We start from the raw sequence: 9,868 nt of genomic DNA, 5'->3' as shown, positions 1-9,868 counted from the left end.
GTACGGAAGTGAGAGCTGGACCATAAAGAAGGCTGATCGCCGTAGAATTGATGCTTTTGAATTATGGTGCTGGAGGAGACTCTTGAGAGTCCCGTGGACTGCAAGAAGATCAAACCTATCCATTCTCAAAGAAATCAGCCCTGAGTACTCACTAGAAGGACAGATCCTGAAGTTGAGGCTCCAGTACTTTGGCCACCTCATGAGAAGAGAAGAATCCCTAGAAAAGACCCTGATGTTGGGAAAGATGGAGGGCACAAGGAGAAGGGGACGACAGAGGATGAGATGGTTGGACAGTGCTCTTGAAGCTACTAACATGAGTTTGGCCAAACTGCGAGAGGCAGTGAAGGATAGGCGTGCCTGGCGTGCTCTGGTCCATGGGGTCACGAAGAGTCGGACACGACTGAATGACTGAACAACAACAACTTCCTGAATGCTAAGCTGTGTTGCCCAACATAAATCTCACGTGGCAGAGAATCCTGGCATCCCTGCAGCATTATTAAACAAAGGAGACCTGTAACAAAATGTTGCAGCGTGCAGAGTGCTTCATTCCTTCGGTTTCCACTCCCCCACCCCAACAAACACTCAGCAGTCTGTGGCAACTGGCATGTTTAGTCCTTACTCAGCTGTTGTTTTTCTATTGCTGTTTGACTTTCTTAGGTTTTCCCCGCAAAGTGCTTTTGTGCTAGGTTCACCCCCCCCCCCACAGGCTGCTGATACCTCTCTTTTTTCCTGTTGTTTTGGCTATATAAGTCCTGGCATGTGGCGGCACGCATCAGCCGAGTCTTCTGTTCGAAGGAGTAAGCCAGTTCCTAGTACAGTGGTACCTTTGGTTAAGAACCTACCATAATTCATTCCGGAGGTCCGTTCTTAACCTGAAACTGTTCTTAACCTGAGGTACCACTTTAGCTAATGGGGCCTCCTGCTGCCACCGCCGCGCGATTTCTGTTCGTATCCTGAAGTAAAGTTCTTAACCCAAGGTACTACTTCCGGGTTAGCGAAGTCTATAACCTGAGGCGTTTGTAACCCGAAGTGTTTGTAACCCGAGGTACCACTGTATCCTGTCACGCTATAGTGTGATCCAAAGACAGAACCTAGGATAGGGCAATGCAGATAGGAGTAGGCTTGATTCTCAATAGGGCAGCCATTTATTTGGGATGCCTGGATTTTCTGCAACTCTGATTCTGCAAGTCAGAATGTAGAGATGAGGACATCTCTCAGCTGCAACACTTGCATGGGTAGGAGGGGTGCCGTAGAGGCCCCTTTTGCACCCTTTTCGTTGTTCAAGCCTGTGTTCCTAGGCAGGGGGAAAGGGATGCGGGTGGCACTGTGGGCTAAACCACCGAATCTCCTGGGCTTGCCGATCGGAAGGTTGGCGGTTCGAATCTGCGCAATGGGGTGAGCTCCTGTTGCTCTCTCCCAGCTCCTGCCAACCTAGCAGTTCGAAAGCACACCAGTGCAAGTAGATAAATAAGTACCGCTGAGGCGGGAAGGTAAACGGCATTTCCATGCGCTCTGGTTTCCATCACGGTGTCCCATTGTGCCAGAAGCGGTTTAGTCACGCTGCCCACATGACCCCAGAAAACTGTCTGTGGACAAACGCCGGTTCCCTTGCCCTGAAAGCGAGATGAGCGCTGCAACCCCATAGTTGCCTTTGCCTGGACTTAACCGTCTAGGGGTCCTTTACCTTTAACCTCATAGGCAGAGGAGCATCAGGCCAGGGGCCTTTGCCTGATCAGTTGGCAACCCTGGAGCACGCACCACACAGAGCCTGGTAGGAATGTTCTTCATTTCTCCAGCAGCAGCAGGCATGATGTATGCTGTTTGTGTGTGTGTGTGTGTGTGTGTGTGTGTGTGAGGGAGGGAGAAGCAGCAGCAACAGGAGTGACTGTGCAGAGCAATCTCTAAATTTGGAAGAGTTGGGGACAGGTGGGCCCTGTTTTTCTGCTCTGGCTGTGGGCGGAGTACTCCAAGTGTGGTCTGACTATACTTCTGTTGATGCTACCTAGAATAGCTGTAGCTTTTTTTTTTTTTTTTTTGCTGCATCACACTGTTGACTCCTGTTAAGCTCCTGGTCCACCAAGATCCCTAGATCCTTTCCACATGTACTGCTCTCCAATCTGCATCTTGAATCCCGACTCTGTCTTCTGCGGCATGATTGGCTTACCCATCCCAGTTTGGTGTCATCTGCAGATTCGAGGAGCATTCCTTCATCCCATCAATTAACATCTTTATAAATGACTTGAATTGAGGGGATGCTCTTCAAACTGGGGTGGGCGGGGTGGGGTTAGCTGTACATGTGAACTACTAAGCGGCAGTACATGTGGAAAGTCTCCGCGCGCCTCGTGTCCGGGGACGCACGGAGCCCGTCCATAATTCATGCGCAGCGGCAGCAGCCCCGCCTGAGCGGCTGCCTCGCATCACGTACGAGCCGCAGGAGCGACCGAGGCCTCAGGAAGCGGAAGGCCGAGTCTGCACGTACCAAAGGAGGCTCCGCAGTAGTAGCAGCAGCAGCAGCCGCCTGGGCGCCTCACGTGGCACGTCTCGCGTCTCTCGCCTCTCTTTCTCCCGCGCCAAGCCTCGCCGGGGGCTCCCGGAGGCGAGTCTTGCGCTGGGAACCCTCAACTTCACAAAAGCGTGTCTTTTTCCTCTGTGTGTTTGTGAAGAGAGAGCTGCTCCTGCCGGCTGCTATTTTTGTTTTCGGAAGCTTTGTCAAAGGCAAAAGGGTGGGGGCGGGGCGGGGGACGCGCAGATTTCTGCACATTTTGCAGAGAGGCTCTTTTCAGCCCAAGACGTGTCTTCTGGCTGAGGTGGAGCAGCAAGCAGCAACTTTCCCCCTCCCGCCACACCCTCAAGTCAAAGTGCGTAATACCGAAAGCTTCATTCAGCCTTCAGTTCCAATGCTATGAAACAGTTACAGGTGGGTAGCCGTGTTGGTCTGCCATAGTCGAAACAAAATAGAAAATTATTTCCAGTAGCACCTTAGAGACCAACTGAGTTTGTTCTTGGTATGAGCTTTCGTGTGCATGCACACTTCTTCAGATACGGTATCTGAAGAAGTGTGCATGCACACGAAAGCTCATACCAAGAACAAACTCAGTTGGTCTCTAAGGTGCTACTGGAAATAATTTTCTATTTTGTTAATGCTATGAGAAAGAGGGAGAAACGCTTCTCCCCCCCCCACCCGCTTTCTTCATGCATGATCTTACATACTTCTAAAGTGTCACCTCTTGCTCTCTTTGCATATTTTTTAAGTCATTGTATTTTTTAAAAAAATACACAATATTTTAAATTATAGGATACTTCACCATCTGAATCGAGACTACCGAAGTAGCTGCTCAAAATGTTTTCAAATCACAGAATCACAGAATCTTAGGAGTTGGAAGGGACCCCCCAAGGATCGTCTAGTCCAACCCCCTGCAATGCAGGAATCTTAGCTAAAGCATCCAGGACAGATGGCGATCCAACCTCTGTTTAAAAACCTCCAAGGAAGGAGAGTCCACCCACCTCTCATGGGAGTCTGTTCCGCTGCTGAACAGCTTTTACTGCGTCAGAAAGTTTTTCCTGATGTTTAGTCGGAATCTCCTTTCTTGCAACTTGAAGCCATTGGTTCGAGTCCTACCCTCCAGAGCAGGAGAAAACAAGCTTGTGACAGTCCTTGAGATACAGTCACCCTTTCGTTAGCGAATGCCTTTCGTCTAGCGATTTTTCGTCTAGCGAGGCATTCGTCTAGCAGGGTACCACTGTATCTGAAGATGGCTATCAGACCTCCCCAGTCTCCTCTTTTCCAGGCTAAACATTTCCAGCTCCTTCAACCGTTCCTCATAAGGCTTAGTTTCCAGACCCATGATCATCTTGGTTGCCCTCCTCTGCACACGTTCCAGCTTGTCAACACCCTTCTTAAATTGTACCCAGAATTGGACACAGTATTCCAAGTGTGGTCTGACTACTGTTGATGCTACCTAGAATAGCATTGGTCTCTCTCTCTCTCCGCTACATCACACTGTTGACTCCTGTTAAGCTTGTGGTCCGCCAAGACCCCTAGATCCTTTTCACGTGTACTGCTAGTAATTCACATGTACTGCTACTCCCCCTCCAGTCTGAAGAACATCCCCTCAATTCCTTCACTCACGCAGAAGGCAGAGTCAGGATTCAAGATACAGACTGGAGAGCTGGGCCCAAACTAACAAATTGAGTTTCAATAGGGACAAATCTCAGGTTTTACACTTAGGCAGCAGGAACCAGCTGCACAAATATAAAACGGGGAACACCTGGATTGCTAGTAGTATGTGTGAAAAGGATCCAGGGGTGTCGGTAGACCACAAGCTTAACATGAGCCCACAGTGTGATACGGCGGCAAAAAAGCTAAGGCTATTCTAGGCTGCATCAACAGAAGTCTAGTGTCCAGATCAAGGGAAATCATAGTACAGTACCACCGTATTCTGCCTTGGTCAGACCGCACCTGGAATACTGTGTTCAGTTCTGGGCACCACAATTTAAGAAGGGTATTGGCAAGATGGAACTTAGCAGCTGCAGCTTTGGCCAGTATCTTTGTCTCCCTGTCAGGAATCTGTTTACTTCTTCCGTTTACAGACTTTTAGGCTTCAATCAAAGGATATAAAAATGAGGTCATTTTTTAAAAAATGAAGTTAGTGAACTTCCTGGGGAAGAAGAAGGTAGAGGTAAGGATTCCCCCCCCCATGCGATGCTAAGCAAATTCAGCAACGAGATATGTTTTTAAAAACTCTGTTATTAAAATAATTTATTAGAACTCAATTAAAAGTACATCAGGGTGCTTAGTCTGCATGCTTTATTGTGTCGCACATGTGTGTAAAGTGGGGGCAGAGAAAGATTGACAAACGGGGTTTTTTTGGTTGTTGTTTTTTTTTTGCAATGCAAGGGGTGGGCTTACATTTTGTGCATGTTTTTGTGAGTATTGGCGACAGGGCTGCAAAGAGGAAGGTTGCATTAAATAAAGTCTGTGGAAAATGCTGGTTCTGGGTGCATTGCCGGGGCCCTGTGAGCCATACATGCCAAAGACTCTTACTTCCAGAATATTTTAATGGCACATATGAGGATGACACCGATGGCAAACATCTCGTGCTTCTTAATGAAGAAGAACACCAGTTCCTTCGCTATGTAGATGACGTGTATGAAGATGAAGCAATACAGGAACAAGGTGAACTGGTCCTGAGGTAACAGGAAATGATGGCTCCCCCCAGAAGGCTGTGGAGAGAGCAAAAGGGAAAGGTGGGAAGTTCCAGTCATGTTGCTGCATGCGCCAGTAATTCCCACATTACACTTCCATAGCGAAACCCTCCCCCTGTGCTGTTCGTGATGCTGCCTCAGCCAGCCCCCTGACTTGCAGAATCTATCCCGGGAGCAGAACGTGCTCTCGATGGCTGCAGAATTTGGGTTTATGTTCAACGTAGTTTGCATTATATTCCGATTCATAGTTTCCGAGCTGAAGCCACTCGCCGAGTCTCCGTTGCAACACACCCTTGTCTTTGCCCTGCATCTACTTCTTCCCCGATAGCGCGATCCTCGTTCTGAATCCTTCACGCTATGCATTAAAGCCTATTCTGTGCATATTGGAAGCACAAGGCTTCCCGCAAAGAATCCTGGGAACTGCAGTCGCAGTCCCACCCCCCATCCTCAAAGAACCATAATTTCCAGTGCCCTCATCAACTACAGTTCCCATGATTCTTTGGGGGAAGTTGTGGTCTTTCAATGGCTAGTGTGGATCTACTTTTTTGTTTCTCTGTTCAAGAGTTCTCCTTGAACAGAGAAGCCAGTGTGAACAGGGAGCCAGTGTGGTGTAGTGGTTAAGAGCGGTAGACTTGTAATCTGGGGAACTGGGTTTGCGTCTCCGCTCCTCCACATGCAGCTGCTGGGTGACCTTGGGCTAGTCCACACTTCTTTGAAGTCTCTCAGCCCCACTCACCTCACAGAGTGTTTGTTGTGGGGGAGGAAGGGAAAGTAGAATGTTAGCCGCTTTGAGACTCCTTCGGGTAGTGAAAAGCGGGATATCAAATCCAAACTCTCTTCTTCTTCTCCTGTCGTTTCCTGCCTTCACATACGGACCTCAAGTCAACACCAACCCCATGCTGTTGGAAGTGGGTGGGACAAATTGCCTTCTCCAGATGACGCAACTATTTCCTACCCATTTTGGACCATTTGCCTGTAATTGTCTTAACAAAAGATGAAACTGCCGTGCCTGGGTACTGACCATGAGGAAACCTTTCCCAGTCATTCTGGTTTCCAGCCTCTTTCACAGGAATGGGACACCCGTGTCCTCCAGGAACATTGCATAATGATCAATGTGTTCTGCTCTCAGGAAGAAAATAACCATTATCTGCCTTCAGTCCCTGAGCAGTATTACAAATTACTCTTCCCGGGAGCTTACCAAGCCAACGATGTCTTTCCATCTGTTCAAATTCAGAGCACTTCTCTACTTGATTATTTCAAGGACGGCCCCTTTCACCATCTGAGTCATTTGATATTAGTCAGGTTGGCAAAGTTTTAGTTATATTAAGCCACTGCCAGTGGCCTTGTGAGTTGACAAACAGGAAATGCACCAGCCTCTGTGGGGGTTTTTTTTTGGGGGGGTGAGGGTGGTCAGTGACTTTATTTTTATTTTCTTGTTCTTGGATTGCGAAGGGCAGTAGCCCAAATCATTCCTGCTCTACCTGCTGGCCAACCAAGTGGCTCCGTTTTCCTGTAGTTTCTCAGTTCTCAAACTGAATTGGGGAACTCGTGGTGAGTGACTGGAGTCTATGAGGAATTCAATGCTGCAATGAGCGTTCCCCACATCAAAACGGGGTGCGCATGTTGCGGGGTTGCGAGGGGTCCCTTTGAATCACGGTGGCAGCTCCTGGCAGTTGGATTGGCTTCACCTTCCCAGGTTGGGATACCTGTGGACTCCACCTATGCTAGCAGCCGCCCAATCCCGGCTGGGAGGTGTTGCCAAAAGGGGGATTGGCCAGGTAGAGGGAGGGATTATGCACTACACACAATAGATCTTGAGTCATACCTGGGAAGCAGCCGTTGGAATCAGAGCTTCCCCACCCCCCACTCTCTCAACTGATGCTTACTTTGCAGGTTTAACCACCCCTTTTTCCACAGCCACACAGGCACGCAGGCGCTGCTATGACAAGGTCGCTGTTGAAGGGCCGGAAAGGAATTTTCCTGCATTGGCAGGTTTCGCCTTTCCCGTAGCAATTCGTCACAACTTTGGCGGTTGCAGGCCTTGGGCGGAATCCTTTAGTCATTTACAGGATTGGGGGGGGGCGTGGGGCGGTGACCCAGCCCCCATTGTGGCGGCGATAACAGGGTTCCCGTTAAAGGGGTCTCAGGGGGAGGCATTGACCAAACGCCCAGGGTCGTCAATGCCCTCCCCTTCCAGCGGCAGCAAACATAGGGGGGTGGGCTATCTGCTTGAACATATGTTCTCCAGACTAGTCCACTTCCCAATCATGCTGGATAACCCTGAAGGTACCCAGAACCCCGGCTGGGGGGCTGGGAAGGATAAACGCCCAATGCCTGAGCCAAGGTCTTCCTACATCTGAAATATTAATAAAGTTGTGTCCAATTTAATCCCATAGAACGTTGTCATGAGTCTTTATTTCCCTCAGGGGCTGCCCCGGGGTGCGGGGGGACTTCGTCTGACCGCGCAATGGCTGGTGGGCAGGCGGGGGTTCTCTGGAAGCAGCGGCAGGAGAAAGAAGCTGCTAAGGGTCAAATTTACATGTTGCATGAGATCTGTCACTGGAATTCTCTCTCAAAAACCAAAACTAGCCAGTGGCGGCTGCAAAGTTGCTAGCAGCAGAGAAGGATGTTGAACGCTTCCCCTTTGCTGTTTTCTTGATCAAACTATTGCCCCCCCCCCACTGTTGTTTCCCCTGGGAAGGAAAAATGCTACAAATACAGGAAAGAGAAGCCTTGGGAGGGAATTTTGATCAGGAAAAGACCTCAGGGGAGGGGAAAGAAATCCCTCCATGCTGCTGTGAGCAATTTTGCTTCCTCCCCACCTCTCCCCGGCTGCCTTTCAGGTTTTTGGGGTTGTTGTTTCTTAAAGTGTCGAGAGATTATGGTCCCTTTTGCGAAATGCAGTTTGGCCATCAATTCAACTTCTTCAGAACAGCCAGGTGGGCCCTGTTCCTGGCTGTGGAAGTAGGGTAGAGTCTCATACAAGGACAGGGCTGTGGCATCTTTACTATAGAAAAGGAAACCTCAACAGGGGTTAGTAAAGGTAAAGGGACCCCTGACCATTAGGTCCAGTCATGTCTGACTCTGGGGTTGTGGCGCTCATCTCAATTTATTGGCCGAGGGAGCCAGTGTAGAGCTTCCGGGTCATGTGGCCAGCATGACTAAGCCGCTTCTGGTGAACCAGAGCAGTGCATGGAAACGCTGTTTACCTTCCCGCTGGAGTGGTACCTATTTATCTACTAGCACTTTTGACGTGCTTTCGAACTGCTAGGTGGGCAGGAGCTGGGACCGGGCAATGGGAGCTCACCCCGTCGCAGGGATTCAAACCGCCGACCTTCTGATCGGCAAGCCCTAGGCTCTGCGGTTTAACCCACAGCGCCACCCGCGTCCCACAACAGGGGTTACATAGCTATTAAATGCGCCGAAGCCCTGCACTGCTTTTTACCTGCCGCAGAAAATGCAACACAGAAATGGTAGGTTGGTCTGCCATAGTCTGCCATAGTCAAAACAAAACAAAATTTTAAAAATCCTTCCAGTAGCACCTTAGAGACCAACTAAGTTTGCTCTTGTTATGAGCTTTCGTGTTTCGTGAGTTTCAGTGTATCTGAAGAAGTGTGCATGCACACGAAAGCTCATACCAAGAACAAACTTAGTTGGTCTCTAAGGAGCTACTGGAAGGAATTTTTTTATTTTATTTTGTTTTAACACAGAAATGGTTAAAAAGAAGAAGGGTTAAAACTACAGAAAATGCAAGCTATATCTTTTCTTCCGTCTTCTTTCTCACCTCCACCTGCCAGCCCTCACCTGTGCTGTTGACAGTGCCTGCTGGCGCATGGCTTCCATCTTCTCCTCATGCTGCCGCTGCTTCTCCTTGTCCTCATAGCGGTACCTGGTCATGGTGAGCTCCATGTCGAGGCGCATCTTCTCCAGCTGAGTGGCCAGGGCGCGGGCCTGCTTGTTGCTTGGCTGCTCCATCTGGACCCAGGTGTCCATCTCCCCCTCCGTGTTGGCCAGGCCGCGGTGCAGGTTCTCCAGCTCCACCTGTGGCTTCATCCTCAGGTGCGCCTCTGCGTCTCGGATGTCCAGGGGGTCCGTCACATCGTTAGGGGTGCAGGGCGGCTCGGTCAGGTCGTCGGGGGCCGACGTCGGCTCAGTCACATTGTCGGCAGCAGACGAGGCATTCTCATGGTTGTCCTCCTAGCACGGAAAGGGTATCTAACCTGCTTTTGATGCCACAAGCCCATCACCTTCTTCCCCCATTTCCCAAGAACAATTTTGCAATTTGTTCTTCATTTTTGCTTTGAAATAAAAATAAGTGGGTATATAAAATACAAACGAATAAACACACCATATAGCGCTTTAAATGTTTTTTTTAAAAGCAGGCAGCTCTCATAAAGCATCACGGGAAAGGCAATGGTACCTACCATACATAGGCGTACCCAGGGGGAGCAGGGGGGGCAGCTGCCCCACCCCCTAGAAGCAAAAAATATATATTAAATGGTTATTGGCAGCCTAAAAGGGGGAAAAAAGCTCAACGACTGGTCTTTCTCCCCCTCCCAAAATCTCAATAACAATTGATCTCTTGCCCTCTTGCCGAGGCACAGTTGGCCACTGTGTGTGTGTGTGAGTTGTGCCGGCTGTTTCCCCCTCCCTCATGCCGACA

General features: G+C 49.5%; 1 protein-coding gene across 1 annotated transcript; it reads right to left on the bottom strand.

The window, feature by feature from the left end:
* Positions 1-5,038: 5,038 nt before the first annotated feature.
* On the bottom strand, positions 5,039-9,456 carry LOC117044291 (transmembrane protein 247-like). The gene is made up of 2 exons (XM_033144908.1): positions 9,010-9,456; positions 5,039-5,223 (listed from the first exon to the last, which is right to left on the bottom strand). Exons 1-2 carry the CDS (start codon positions 9,256-9,258, stop codon positions 5,041-5,043), a joined length of 432 nt encoding a protein of 143 aa, XP_033000799.1. The 5' UTR covers positions 9,259-9,456; the 3' UTR covers positions 5,039-5,040.
* Between the last annotated feature and the right edge of the window lie 412 nt (positions 9,457-9,868).

This window comes from Lacerta agilis, chromosome 3, assembly GCF_009819535.1.
Source record: "Lacerta agilis isolate rLacAgi1 chromosome 3, rLacAgi1.pri, whole genome shotgun sequence".
NCBI classification, from domain to species: Eukaryota; Metazoa; Chordata; class Lepidosauria; order Squamata; family Lacertidae; genus Lacerta; species Lacerta agilis.
Note: the sequence above shows the minus strand (reverse complement) of the source record. Positions and strands in the feature narration are given on the sequence as shown.

Bases quoted from the DNA above. Each gene is read 5' to 3' on its own strand.
- LOC117044291 (XM_033144908.1), bottom strand. From the start codon at position 9,258: ATGAAGCCACAGGTGGAGCTGGAGAACCTGCACCGCGGCCTGGCCAAC. The intron at 5,224-9,009 runs GTGAGGGCTGGC...CTCTCTCCACAG, and splicing joins AGGCACTGTCAACAGCACAG to CCTTCTGGGGGGAGCCATCA.